Source organism: Lactuca saligna, chromosome 4 (genome assembly GCF_052625555.1).
Source record: "Lactuca saligna cultivar CGN05327 chromosome 4, ASM5262555v1, whole genome shotgun sequence".
In the NCBI taxonomy this organism is placed as follows: Eukaryota; Viridiplantae; Streptophyta; class Magnoliopsida; order Asterales; family Asteraceae; genus Lactuca; species Lactuca saligna.
Genome location: NC_136420.1, coordinates 105,493,105 through 105,506,751, shown reverse-complemented (window position 1 = coordinate 105,506,751; position 13,647 = coordinate 105,493,105). Strand labels below are relative to the sequence as shown.

At 31.1% G+C, this 13,647-nt stretch overlaps 2 protein-coding genes across 2 annotated transcripts; both read left to right on the top strand.

Annotated features, from left to right (window-relative positions):
• The first annotated feature begins 3,242 nt into the window (after positions 1–3,242).
• Positions 3,243–7,605, top strand: LOC145042581 (nucleotide pyrophosphatase/phosphodiesterase-like). The gene is made up of 12 exons (XM_078991031.1): positions 3,243–3,501; positions 3,576–3,670; positions 3,751–3,820; positions 3,895–4,017; positions 4,118–4,210; positions 4,306–4,435; positions 4,538–4,619; positions 6,025–6,157; positions 6,223–6,428; positions 6,521–6,646; positions 6,715–7,024; positions 7,103–7,605. Exons 1-12 carry the CDS (start codon positions 3,262–3,264, stop codon positions 7,406–7,408), a joined length of 1,914 nt encoding a protein of 637 aa, XP_078847157.1. The 5' UTR covers positions 3,243–3,261; the 3' UTR covers positions 7,409–7,605.
• Positions 7,606–9,573: 1,968 nt separating this feature from the next.
• On the top strand, positions 9,574–13,173 carry LOC145042580 (putative inactive purple acid phosphatase 27). The gene is made up of 12 exons (XM_078991030.1): positions 9,574–10,080; positions 10,160–10,251; positions 10,334–10,403; positions 10,496–10,618; positions 11,044–11,136; positions 11,232–11,361; positions 11,441–11,522; positions 11,595–11,730; positions 11,810–12,015; positions 12,103–12,228; positions 12,306–12,615; positions 12,693–13,173. Exons 1-12 carry the CDS (start codon positions 9,892–9,894, stop codon positions 12,993–12,995), a joined length of 1,860 nt encoding a protein of 619 aa, XP_078847156.1. The 5' UTR covers positions 9,574–9,891; the 3' UTR covers positions 12,996–13,173.
• Positions 13,174–13,647: the final 474 nt, after the last annotated feature.

Below are 13,647 nucleotides of genomic sequence, written 5' to 3'. Positions count from 1 at the left end.
TTGTGATTTATGTTTAATATTATTATTATGAGCTTATTGAGTTAGGACTGGAGGGTCCACCCGAGTTTTGGGACTGGAGGGTCCCACTGAGAAACATTGACCGGAGGGTCGTATCTGAGTATATCCATGAGAGGCTATTAAGATATGTGTGGTATTTTGGGTAACTCACTAAGCTCCGTGGTTACCGTGTTATGTGATATGTGTTTCAGGTTTTTCTCAAGATCGTGGGAAGGCACTGGCTTGATTGTACACACTAGTGAAAGAGTTATGTTTTGAGGATCCTGGATTATTAATCAAACAACTATGGGGTTGCAATTTGTAAATTAAATAAATTAGATTTTTGTGAAATGTGTTATAAGAATTATGAGATTTTAAATGAAAATTTTGTTTGAAAATTTACGGTGTTACAATGGTTGGAGGATGGCTATGATGGATGATTGGGTTTTGATGGTATACACTCTACCGATGCAATAGATCAATTGGATTGGAGATGGTGGTGGTCTCGGTGGTGTGAAAGTGACAACATGATGGTGATGTTAGCGTTGCCTGAAAAGGATGAAGGAGGCCGCCTCTTGAGATGGTCAGAGAGGGTAATGTTGGGTCTCGTTCCCTATTTGTGCATGCCTTATATTTTGAGATCAAAAGGAATAGAAAGTGTAAAGAAAGCATAGAGAAAGGAGGGGTGGGGTACCAAATAAGGATGCATGTTTTTTATTGTGTTTTTTTCTATAAATTATATTTAAACAAAACTAAAGGTAAAAGAAAAAAGATAGTAAAAAAAGTCTTGTATATGGATCAAGACCATTCATGTACGTTTTAGAAATCATAAAGACTATGTTCGTTAAAAAGATAATAAGGGTACGTGTTTTTTATTGTGTTTTTTTCCTTTCACCACATTCACTTGAAACTCTCATGACATTTCAATTTCTTTCTAATAATGATAATAAGTTGATTAATAAGGTTAAATAAATATCTAACATAAAATGTAGTCATATATAAACCAAATTACAATATTAAAATAATATATTTACTTTTACTTACAAAATTATGACTTTAACTTTTAATATATTATACTTAATTTATTAGTTTTAAAATATTGTTGTATGTAAACCATTATCATTTTAAAGCTATAATTTTTGAACAATTTAGATAAAATACTTAAATTGTTAATTTAAATATAACATGAGAAAATGACTTGATAGGGTAAGATACTTTTTGAAATGTACACATTTAGTCCTTATTCTTTTTTTTTGTAAAATAAACTCTTATACTTTATTTTTTGTAACAATGCAATCCTTGTGACCGGCTATACTCGGTATACTGGTCATATACGAATTTTCTTTCATGGAAAATGACTTGATAGGGTAAGATACTTTTTAAAATGTACATATTTAGTCCTTATTCTTTTTTTTGTAAAATAAACCCTTATACTTTATTAATATGTACACATTAGGTCCTTTTCATCGGATTCTACAGGTTTTACTGATGTGGAAGCACAAATGGCACTAAATAACAATTCATTAGCTTAGTCACCGGAGGTGGGTGATCCTCCAACAACAAGAAAAAGGCGACGACCCTTCTCTTTCTCGTCTCTCTTCCTTCCGGTCGAATAGCAACAACCAAACACCCTTTACCTGTTGTGTTTCTCCGATCTGTCTCTCTTTGCCTCCATCTTTGAGATATGTTGCAAGAAAAAGAAGAAAGAATCGACGAAGGGGCTACTAGAGCAGCTCCTCACCGCCAATTACCGTCTCTACTTCCTCTTTCCTCCCCCTTCAACCTTGTTTTTTTCCATCATTCCTCCTTGCTACCAGTGATGTGTAAGAACACACAAAGGAGTCGTCAGAGATCGGGGTTCTCCCTCTTTTTCATGATGAATAAAAGTTGGAAAAATCTTGTTGTTGATATGTGGATAGCACCTGAGTATTTCATTTCAACAAAATAAAAGAAAGGGAAAACGATTTGATATGGTAAGATACTTTTTGAAATGTACACATTTAGTCCTTATTCTTTCTTTTTTGTAAAATAAACCCTTCCACGTCAGCAAAACCTGTAGAATCCGGTGAAAAAGACCTAATGTGTACATATTAATAAAGTATAAGGGTTTATTTTACAAAAAACAAAATAAGGACTAAATGTGTACATTTCAAAAAGTATCTTACCCTATCAAGTCATTATCCCATATAACATTACAGGTTCAACTTAAGTATAAATTTTAGTTCTACTTCAACAACCCAAAAAATATTTTATAAATAGTTAAAAGTGATAAATTGTAGTGTCTTTCTATTAATGATTATAAGTTGATTAATAACGTTAAATAAATATTAAACCTAAAGTGTAATCATAAATAAACTAAATTTCAATATTGAAATAATATATTTATTTCTACTTTTAAAGTTATGTCTTTAACTTTTAACATATTATACTTAATTTATTATATTTAATATGTTATTATATGTAAACCATTATCAGTTTAAAGCTACAACTTTTGAAGTGTTTGGATAAAATATCTAAATTATTAATTTAAATATAAAATTACATGGTCAACTTAAATATAAATTTCAGTTTCACTTAAAAATACCCAAAGAATATTTTGTGAATAGTTAAAAGTAATAAACTGTAGTGCTAAATACTAAAACTAAATTGTAATCTCAAGTTAATTAAAATACTTGCTAAAGATATTTTTATAATTATTAAAAGTTTTGAAATAAGTAGCTTAAAATAAATTAAAATAACAATAGTTAAAAATAACTCTATATAAATGATTATATTGTTACCTTTAAAAACAAAAAATAATGTTTGATGTTTTAAATAGTTACAATGATAAAAGTTAAAACATTTAGGTAATAAATTTTAAAAAAACTAATTAAAAGTAGCAACTATATAAAATTAAACCATGTATTATTTTTTATTTTCATTCATGAGTAACATGCAGGTGAAAGTCATTCAAACGATTGAAATTATGCAGTTTTAATAGATGGATATATTATCACATAATTCAAAATTGTCAATATATTATATCAGTTTAGTATACGAATTATTATATCAAATTTAATAACAACGGTATTTTTATATTTAAGAAAACATATATATGTAAAGATTTCGACTATATAGATGTTTCTGCGCAACGCGCCAGCATTTGTCTAGTTAAAATAATTGTGGGTCTCACACGCAGCTCTTGTAATCAGGCTCATTTTGAGATTCATTGCTATAAATACATAAGATTCATCTTCTCTTCCAAAGAGTGTGCATGGCAACTTTATGATCAAAATGCAAACAATGATTCATCTATCGATAGTGCTCTTGTTGTTTTCAAATATTCTTATTTATAGAGTTTGTCATGCTTCCTCTTACTCCAGTCTCATAAGCAGTGGTGTGGACTATCATCGTCATTCTCCCATTAATGAACAACCACTCGCCAAAATTGTCATTCACAAAACTGTTATCGCTCTCAATGAATCAGCTTCCATTCGTTCTAGCCCTTTGCTACTGGGATCCGAGGTAAAAACGTGTTTTCTTCATTAATTAGATTAACTATTCAAATTCTATGACTTCAGCTTCTAAATATTACATAGGACGATGATCATATTGATTGGCTTAACATAGACCTCGAGTACCCTGAACCATCTATAGACGATTGGGTTGGAATTTTTTCTCCGGCGAAGTTCAAGTAATCTTATATTGTTAATTTCTATAATACCTAATATTCCCAATGAATGATTTACTTGAAAAACTGTACGAATATGACAGTGCTTCCGATTGCTCATCTGAAGCCGGTGAGTGGCCGGAGAATCCAACCTTATGCACAGCTCCAATTAAGGTAAAACACCGTTAATTAGTTTGAATAATGAAGGAACTTCGTGCTAATAACATATCTTTTGTAAATTGTAACAGTACAAATTCGCAAATCAATCCTCTTCTGATTATGTTAAAACGGGAAAAGCTAAAATCACCTTCCGGATCATAAACCAACGTTCAAATTTCGCATTTGCGTTTTTTACAGGCGGATTAGAAACTGTATGTGAATTAGTCGCTCTTTCCAGTGTCCACTCATGATTTTTCTATTATATTCTGCAATCTATGTGATTAATCAGTAATTGGGTTTCCTGAATTACAGCCGAAATTGGTTGCTGTTTCTGATCCTATGTCATTTCCAAACCCAAAGGCTCCTCTATACCCTCGTCTTGCCCATGGAAAAGCATGGGATGAGGTGTACATCTAAACTTTTTTTATATACTTAATGCATGTTTTTTTTAATTCTAATTTTATATAATTTGGTATATTGGGTGGTTTCTATTTCAACAGATGACTGTAACATGGACTAGTGGATATAACATTGATGAAGCAACTCCACTTGTTGAATGGGGATTGAAGGGAGAAACCAAAAAGCTTTCTCCTGCAGGAACATTGACTTTTACACGTAGCAGCATGTGTGGTATAATATAATAATAATAATAATAATAGTTTACATTAAATAATGGTAAAAATAAAAAATTACACAAATGTTTAACAATTTTTTACCTTCCATGTAATGTAGGTCCACCTGCACGTACAGTTGGATGGCGTGATCCTGGTTTTATCCACACTAGTTTCTTAAAGGGCCTTTGGCCAAACACGATGTATGTATGTGTTTCATTTTTCTCATAACAACTCAAAGAATAAAGAAACAATGGGAAAAAGATATTTCTTTATTTTTCTAAAATCGTCTTAATAAATGAGTCGAGATAACAAATTTCACAAATCACAATATTATTTTTCCGAGTTTTTAACCAAAATAGTATTATTGAAAAAAAAATATTTGCAATTTTAGTATAGTTTCAAAAATATTTACCAAACTAGTGTTTTTTTACATATTTCTTGTATTTTTCAATTTTTCTTGTTGTTTTTATTGAATTTAAATATTAGTTTTCTTTTTTCATTTCAATTTTTTACTATTTTTTATTTTTTAAAAATATAAGTTTTTTTTACTTTTTAATATATGTTTAACATAGTATAAAAAAACACATAATTTTATGCATTATCATCAATTAAAAATAAGATACATAATGAATTATGCTAGTATAATTGATTATTGTCATCCCTCGCCAAAAAAAAAAAGAGTAGATTTTTCTCGTTCCACTAGAAATCTTTTCTAATAATGATAAAATGCTTCATTTTTAAATAATATCAAAACATCTTTGTTAAATGTATACTAAAAATGATAAGATAACCTTTTAATAAACTATGTTAGTCGATTTATGATTTTGGGTGTATTTCATTTATATTTTACAAACTTTAATATCTTTATAAATTTTAAAATTACATATATATCCGTACAAAATTATAAAATTTACATATATGTCCAAATTTATATTTTGGTTAAGACTAAATCAGTTTAGTATTAAAAACTAATCAAAAATCTGAAAATCAAAATAATATAATATATTACTAAACTCGTAAACTACCCTTTCCAATTTCTTTTGAAATAAGAAAAACAAAAAAATCCATATTAGACATAATATTCATACAAATATTAAAAAAATCAACACAAATAAAGCTATTTAAAAATGTTTTTCTCTTTTTTGTACCTACCTCGTAGGTAATTTAAGTAAGGACCAAGAAGGATGAGTTTCATGTATGTACACAAAGATGATTTGTTGTATTTATTATTTTGATTTATATTTTCAAAAGAAAACTAAGGAGGTGCTCTTTTTTTCTTAGGAAGTCCATAACTGTTTTAGTTTTTTTTTTAATTGACAATACAATGTATAAAATTATGTGTTTTTTTTTTGTTTTCCATATATTATTATACATATATTTAAAAATGAAATAAAGAAAATAAAAACTGCTATTTAAAAAAAACGTAAAAACTGAAATTAAAGAAAAAAACTGATATTTTAAATAAAATAAAAACAATACGAAAAACTGAAAAAATACAAGAAAATGAGAAAAACACTAGTTTGGTAAATATTTTTGGAAGTATATTAGATTGGTAAATATTTTTTCCAATAACATTATTTTGATCAAAAACTCTTATTTTTCCAGGTATGAATATAGAATGGGTCATATGCTTTTAAATGGATCAATCATCTATAGTAAAATATACACGTTTAAATCATCTCCATATCCCGGACAAGATTCGCTTCAACGTGTTATCATATTTGGAGACATGGGAAAGGTATCAATTATTTGTTAAATTCATAAAATATGACAATAACTAATTTTTAAGATTCATGTTTTTAGGCAGAACGTGACGGGTCAAATGAGTATGCAAATTATCAACCAGGATCCCTAATTACTACAGATCAATTAATTAGTGACCTTGACAACTATGATATAGTGTTCCATATAGGAGGTTTACCATATGCAAGTGGATATCTCTCACAATGGGATCAATTCACTGAACAAGTCGAACCCATTTCATCAGTAAAGCCATATATGATTGCAAGGTCCGTATTTCTAAATATTAATAAAATTTATATGATATCTATTTCTATTTTTAGTTAAATTATGTATTAACTACTTACTTTTTATCTTACAGTGGCAACCATGAACGTGATTTTCCTAATTCTGGATCCTTTTACGATACTCTTGATTCGGGCGGGGAGTGTGGTGTGCCTGCTGAGACCATGTATTATGTTCCTGCAGATAACAGAGCTAAATTCTGGTAAAAATATTTATTTAAATCTATAATATTAAAAAAAAAATCTTGTTTATATTCTATGTTGTTTATAGGTATGCAACGGATTATGGTATGTTTCACTTCTGTATAGCGGATTCAGAGCATGATTGGAGGGAGGGTTCAGAACAATATGCATGGATAGAGAAATGTTTTGCGTCAGTCGACAGACAAAAACAACCATGGTTAATATTTGCTACTCATCGTGTTCTTGGTTATTCTTCTAGCAGATGGTTAGCCGATGAGGGTGCATTTGAAGAGCCCATGGGACGTGCGAATTTGCAAAAATTATGGCAAAAATACAAAGTGGACATCGCGTTGTATGGGCATGTCAATAATTATGAAAGGACATGTCCTATATACCAGGTACTTACTTACTAACTAATTCTCATACCATGTTAGATATATAGAGACATATGTTGACTTGTTGACTTTTTTGTATAGAACAAGTGTGTGAACTCGGAGATATCACGATACTCTGGTACGGTGAATGGGACAATTCATGTTGTTGTTGGTGGAGGAGGGAGCCACTTGTCGAGTTTTACAAAGATAAATACATTTTGGAGTTTGTATAAAGATCAAGATTGGGGATTTGTGAAACTTACTGCATTTAACCACTCATCACTTTTATTCGAATACAAGAAGAGTAGTGATGGTTTGGTTTATGATAGCTTTACAATATCAAGGGACTACAAAGATGTTTTGGCATGTGTACATGATGGTTGTGAACCTACCACTTTGGCAACTTAAAATGTGGTTCATCAAAATTTTTGGCAGATAAAACCAATAAAAACACTTTTCCCAAAAATCATGCTACTAAAAATGTGTCTTATTAGTGGTAAGGCTTCTATTGTACTAGTAATGTATGTATGTGTCCATTATTTTTGTTTAATGTTCTTGTTATAGTTATCGTCCTATTTTAGTTGGTTGGGAATTGTTTTGTATAAGCATTGTGCAAATTTATTTTTATTATTGTTTGAGGTAAATATACTTGAGAGTTGAGATAGATACAACATAAACTCCATGAATTACTTAAAAATTATCCTTCAGTGTAAAGTTAAAGTTATTAAATTATCTTGGCATTTTTGCATCTTTGCAATTAATAACGGGCAAAAAGATGATATTTAGCAAATAAAAACCTTAGACGTCTATATTGCACATAAGTTATCGAGAATTGGCAAAGGTTTGACTTTGTGAGGTTCATCAAAGTGGATGATACCAAAGGCTTGGAGAGAAGAATTTGCAAAGTGTGGTTTAAGAATTATCATGTTTGCTTTAATAGCCAAATCTCGAAGGAAATATGTAAGTAATGGATGCTGGGATTAAAAAAAATTAAAAAAAAAAAAATTAAATTAAAAAAAAAAAAAAAAAAAAAAAACTACACATTAGGGTGGGAAAGGAGATGGAAATCAGACAAGAATGCGAGGGAATTTGTCTTACATGAAAATTATAACTAAAGAGCATCTGAAAATGACAATGCAAACTCATGAACCTAACAAAGTAATGCTTGCTAGTAAGGAGCTCATGAATTTGAATGAGGTTAAATCTATGGTTCTTGTTGAGGTGAAGGAGTGCTTGTTCTATACCTAATCTCTAAACCTTTGTCGTGAGGAAAGTTTCTCAAAGATCAAGATTGGGTATGTTGGTGGATTGTTGTAGAGTGCAAATGGTGTTTCGAATAGAAGTTTTGTATTGTGATATCTAAGTAGTTGGTAGAGCATATTATGCTCTATCGGTATAACGTTATAGTATACATTATTTTATGTGCTCCTACCCATAGGTGTAGGTTAGTGTGAGTAGCTTGCTTTGATTTTCACATGTGTATATCTTTGTGTCTTATTATTTATTATGATTGGGGTTAACTAGACCGTATTGAGTTTTATATATATCGGTGTCAGTCATTCTAATAGGCCAACAAGTTTTTGATCTTACTCATATTCTTTCAGAATATTGGAGCATTTCATTGAATCATTGAATCCTTTTGCAAGTGATCAATCAAATATCCCAACCTTTATTTACATAAAGGGTCATCTTACAATTATGCAATATTTTGTTTGTCATCTTGTTAGTTCATCGTATCAGAGCAAGATTGTTCAATCCTTTAGGGAGTTCATCTCGTTTTCAATCCTAGATTTGGTCTCGGAGATCCATTTCTAGTTTTTGTTTAATAAAGTCTCAAAAGAAATTGAGAATTATAATTCTTGTTTCAAACAATATGAAGAATTACTCATGACTTCGGTTTAGATTAACTAAAACTTTACTTTGTTTCAAGTTGGGACATTTTGGGAAGAACACACATGCATGGAAACCCAAATACATCCCAACAATCATTAAGAGATCAAATATTGGATCATTTATTAAAAGATGAAACGGTTAATAGTAACAAAACAATATATCATGGGAATGATATATATATTGAGATATCAATTCTCGATACAAGATATGTATTTCCTATTCTCAACCCTAGCGTGTGAAATGTTATGCCTTGGAAAAGTCATTTGTGCAACTTCCCCGTGTTTGCCACCATATGAAGAACACAAACAAAGAAACTTTTCTCAAGTCCACTTTCGATCCCCTCGCTAGAAACTTGCACATTGATATGGGTTTCACAGCCGAAGAAGTTGATATGATTATGGACTGCTATACAATAAAAAAAGATGTAACATGATTAAAAAAAAATGACTTGTATGCATTATTATTTGTGAAGCCTAACATAGGATGTGAAAGTACTTTATTTGAAAAAATATCAAAATTTTAGTGATTTCCTTGAGAAAATAAATTGGGTTTTATCCAAAAAATAAATAATTCTTAGATTTGCCCAATAATATTATTATTATATGACCTAATTTCCAAAAATATAACTGTAAAAGTCTACGAACGCAGAACAAGATGCTGTATTTATTTTCGCAACTAATTTCGACTGATTCCGTTAAGACTGAAGAGTCCAAGTGTCGACTCTGTATCCGAATTCGATGGCCTGTAATCAGAGTCAAAAGATTCGCCATCTAGCATGTGGATAAAACTCAAAGCAAAACAGTTGACTTAATCTTCGAAGAAATCTCCGGATTATTATTTATTCATAACTACAACTATTTATCAATCTTTTAACTTCATAACAAAATCACAAACGAATATCTGCTGGAATCTTCCCAAATCCCACTACCAGAAATCCAAAACCCATTAAAGAAGTTACAACCTTTTCATGCCTGTAACCCGTTTGTGAAATTGCCTCAATGAAGATCTTTTACATAATCGCCATCTTTTCACTATCAATCTTTGTTGCTTTAGCATCAGCCCATTTTGTCAAAGGTAATATTGAAATCACGGAACAACCCTTGTCCAAAATCGCAATTCACAGTGCTGTGTTTGCTCTCCGTGATGACGCCTCCATTAAAGCTTATCCTAATGTTCTTGGCTCAAAGGTAATCGATTATTTTTCTTGAATGAAAAAGGCAGTTTCTTCTGGTGACTAATGTTGATAAATTTTTCACTTTAATGAAGGGTGAAGATGTTGATTGGGTGACAATCGAGCTTCAACACCCCAATCCATCGAATGATGACTGGATTGGAGTATTTTCTCCTGCTAAATTTAAGTAGGATTTGATTCAAATCTTCAATATCATAATCAATTGTAAAATTTATTACAAAATAATATATTTTTTGAAAAAACCGCAGTGGATCAACTTGTTACTTTGAAAATGATTCTAAGCTACAGGCTCCATACATATGTTCTGCACCAATAAAGGTGAATATTTATATATCTTCAAATTTATGATATTTATTCCGAATAATTTGGTATAATCTGTGAATTGTGATCCGACTTTTATTCTTTCACAGTACACATTCGCAAATTACTCGAATTGGGAATATGCAAAAACAGGAAAAAGTACATTAAAACTCCGGTTAATCAATCAACGAGCTGATTTCTCATTTGCCTTGTTTTCCGGTGGATTATCAAATGTAAAAATCCAAAATTGACAATGCATTTTGTTATTTCGGTTATGTTTGGCGTACTGGCTGTTAGCTAAAAAGCTAGCTGATAACTGAAAAGCTAGCTGATAAAAAATATCGTTTGGTAAAACTAGCTGAAATATATAAAATTACATAAAAGGACATGTGAGAGTATATGTTTTTATAACTAATTAAAGGATGTATTTGGAAATTTTTAAAAAAAACTCCTAAAAAGCTAGTCTAAGTAGCTTTTCAAAAAGCTAGCTTATAAGCTACTTTTTGACTTACTAAACACGACAACATAAAAAAAAAAACTCGAAAAATAAACTAGTTTATCAGCTAAATGTGGTGCGCCAAACACAGTCTTAGTTAATTTTCATATGGCCCACCTTTTGTATGTCTATTATTTACTTGTCTTTATATTTTCATTGTAGCCAAAATTAGTTGCTCATTCGAACTTTATATCATTTGCAAATCCAAAAGCACCTGTTTATCCACGTCTTGCTCTAGGAAAATCTTGGAATGAAGTAAGTCTTGAAAATGTATTTTTATATTGTATTTTTTCTTGAAGATTTAAATTGATATTTGAAGTCTTTGTTTTTTTTTATTGGTGTTCATTTAGATAACTGTGACATGGACAAGTGGCTACAACATAAACGAAGCAACTCCTTTTGTGGAATGGGGAGTGAAAGGTCAAGGCCGAATTCGCACTCCCGCGGGAACACTAACATTCCATCAAAATAGCATGTGCGGTATGTTCATCTACTGATAATTTTGGACAGGACAGTATGAGTCAGCTCAGGGTTTACTGGAAAAATAACTTCCATGCAGGCCCACCAGCAAGAACAGTCGGTTGGCGGGACCCGGGTTTCATACATACAAGTTTCTTGGAAAATCTATGGCCAAATACCAAGTATCTATCATTTTTTAAAAAATCTTAATTTAATTAACTGGATTAACTATATGTTATAATTATAAATCCTAGGTATACTTACAAAATGGGGCATATATTACCCGATGGGACGCATATATGGAGCAAAAAGATTTACACATTCACGTCACCCCCTTTTCCAGGACAAGAATCCTTGCAACGTGTTATTGTATTCGGTGATATGGGAAAGGTAGTAAAACGAAAACTCCAAAAATTACGATTTTACATAATCAAGGGTTTTGACTTTTGAATCAAATTATGGTTTTTAGGCTGAACGTGATGGATCAAATGAGTATAGTAATTATCAACCTGGTTCACTCAATACCACTGATCAGCTCATTAACGACATTGATAACATAGACGTTGTGTTCCACATTGGAGATATCGTGTATTCAAATGGCTACATTTCACAATGGGATCAATTCACTTCACAAATTGAACCCATTTCATCCGTTGTTCCATATATGATTGCAAGGTTTGTGATTGTGTTCATGTTAACAATCGATTAAAAAGGAAAAAACCAAACTTCTATTTCAATTTTCAATTTCGTTTTTTGTTATAGTGGGAATCATGAACGTGACTGGCCTGGAAGCGGCTCGTTTTACGATGGGAAAGATTCCGGTGGTGAATGCGGTGTTCCGGCGGAGACTTCGTTCTTTGTCCCTGCAGAAAACCGAGCTAAATTCTGGTAAAAATCGGTGCTTTTCACGAAACCTTTAAAAAATTGGGGATTTTTTTCCGTTTTAATCTGGCTTTTGTTTGTAGGTATTCGACGGATTATGGGATGTTTCGTTTCTGTATAGCGGATTCGGAGCATGATTGGAGGGAAGGAACAGAACAATACAAGTTCATCGAGAGATGCCTGGCGTCAGTCGACCGGAAAAAACAACCGTGGCTCATTTTTGCTGCCCACCGTGTTCTTGGTTACTCGTCGGACAAATACTACGCGGCGGATGGGTCGTTTGAGGAGCCCATGGGAAGAGAGAGCTTGCAGAAGCTATGGCAGAAATACAAAGTCGACATCGCGTTTTATGGCCATGTCCATAACTACGAAAGATCTTGCCCTATTTATCAGGTACAAAAATAAAATCCCCTTTTAGGAATTAGGGTTTCAATTCGCTTTCTAATACTGTGAATCTGGTGATGGTGTAGAATGTGTGTGTGAACCCTGAGAAGACGCATTATTCCGGCACGGTGAACGGAACTATTCACGTCGTCGTCGGTGGTGCTGGAGCTCATTTGTCTGAATTTGGTGAGATTAATACGACTTGGAGTGTTTTTAAGGATTATGATTTTGGGTTTGTGAAGATGACTGCGTTTAATCAATCGTCGTTGTTGTTTGAGTACAAGAAGAGTAAGGATGGGAAGGTTTATGATTCGTTCACGATTTCGAGAGATTACAGAGATGTGTTGGCGTGTGTACATGATGGGTGTGAGGCTACCACTTTGGCATAGTAAATAGCTTATCATCAGTGTTTTGATTGTGAAGCAACATTTTCGTTTATTTGTGTTTTTGTGCCTTATTGACCATAGACAAATGATGAGAAAATGTTGTGTTGCATTTTTAAGATGGTGCTCTTGTTTAGCTTTTATTTTTGAGATTCTTGAATGCCAATTAAAGGCCTTTTGGTTACTCCGGCATTGTGTGAATGTTTAATAGAAGTTGAATAGATGGTAATTAGAATCGAATAGAAGTTGAATGGTAATTAGAATCGAATAGAAGTTGAATGAAATGTGCAAGAGTTTATGAATTATGATATTGAATGGTTGAATGAAATTGGGTTGTATGAAATTAATCGTTTCTTTTTCAATTAAATTTCAAACCAAATATATATGTAATCATATTTTTTATTTTTTTATATTTGATTTATATATTTTTTTAATTAAACCACAAATAAAATTAACTATATTTTTAGATAATATGTTATTAGGTATAAAACTCATGTATTATATGGGTTAATTAAAAAACAATTAAATATAAAGGTCTAAATATTTAAATATTTTAGATTTATAAGAAAATAATAAATTATTAAAATTGATTTTTTTTATCTTTTAATTTTAAATAAATAAACAAAATAAGCTAATGAACTTTAATTTGAAATTTTTA

Excerpts from the sequence above, each read along its gene's own strand:
- LOC145042581 (XM_078991031.1), top strand. The coding sequence starts at position 3,262 with ATGATCAAAATGCAAACAATGATTCATCTATCGATAGTGCTCTTGTTG. Across the intron at positions 4,018-4,117 it reads TTACAGGCGGATTAGAAACT|CCGAAATTGGTTGCTGTTTC; the intron begins GTATGTGAATTA and ends CCTGAATTACAG. Across the intron at positions 6,158-6,222 it reads TATTTGGAGACATGGGAAAG|GCAGAACGTGACGGGTCAAA; the intron begins GTATCAATTATT and ends TCATGTTTTTAG.
- LOC145042580 (XM_078991030.1), top strand. The coding sequence starts at position 9,892 with ATGAAGATCTTTTACATAATCGCCATCTTTTCACTATCAATCTTTGTT. Across the intron at positions 10,081-10,159 it reads CTAATGTTCTTGGCTCAAAG|GGTGAAGATGTTGATTGGGT; the intron begins GTAATCGATTAT and ends ACTTTAATGAAG. Across the intron at positions 10,404-10,495 it reads TATGTTCTGCACCAATAAAG|TACACATTCGCAAATTACTC; the intron begins GTGAATATTTAT and ends ATTCTTTCACAG.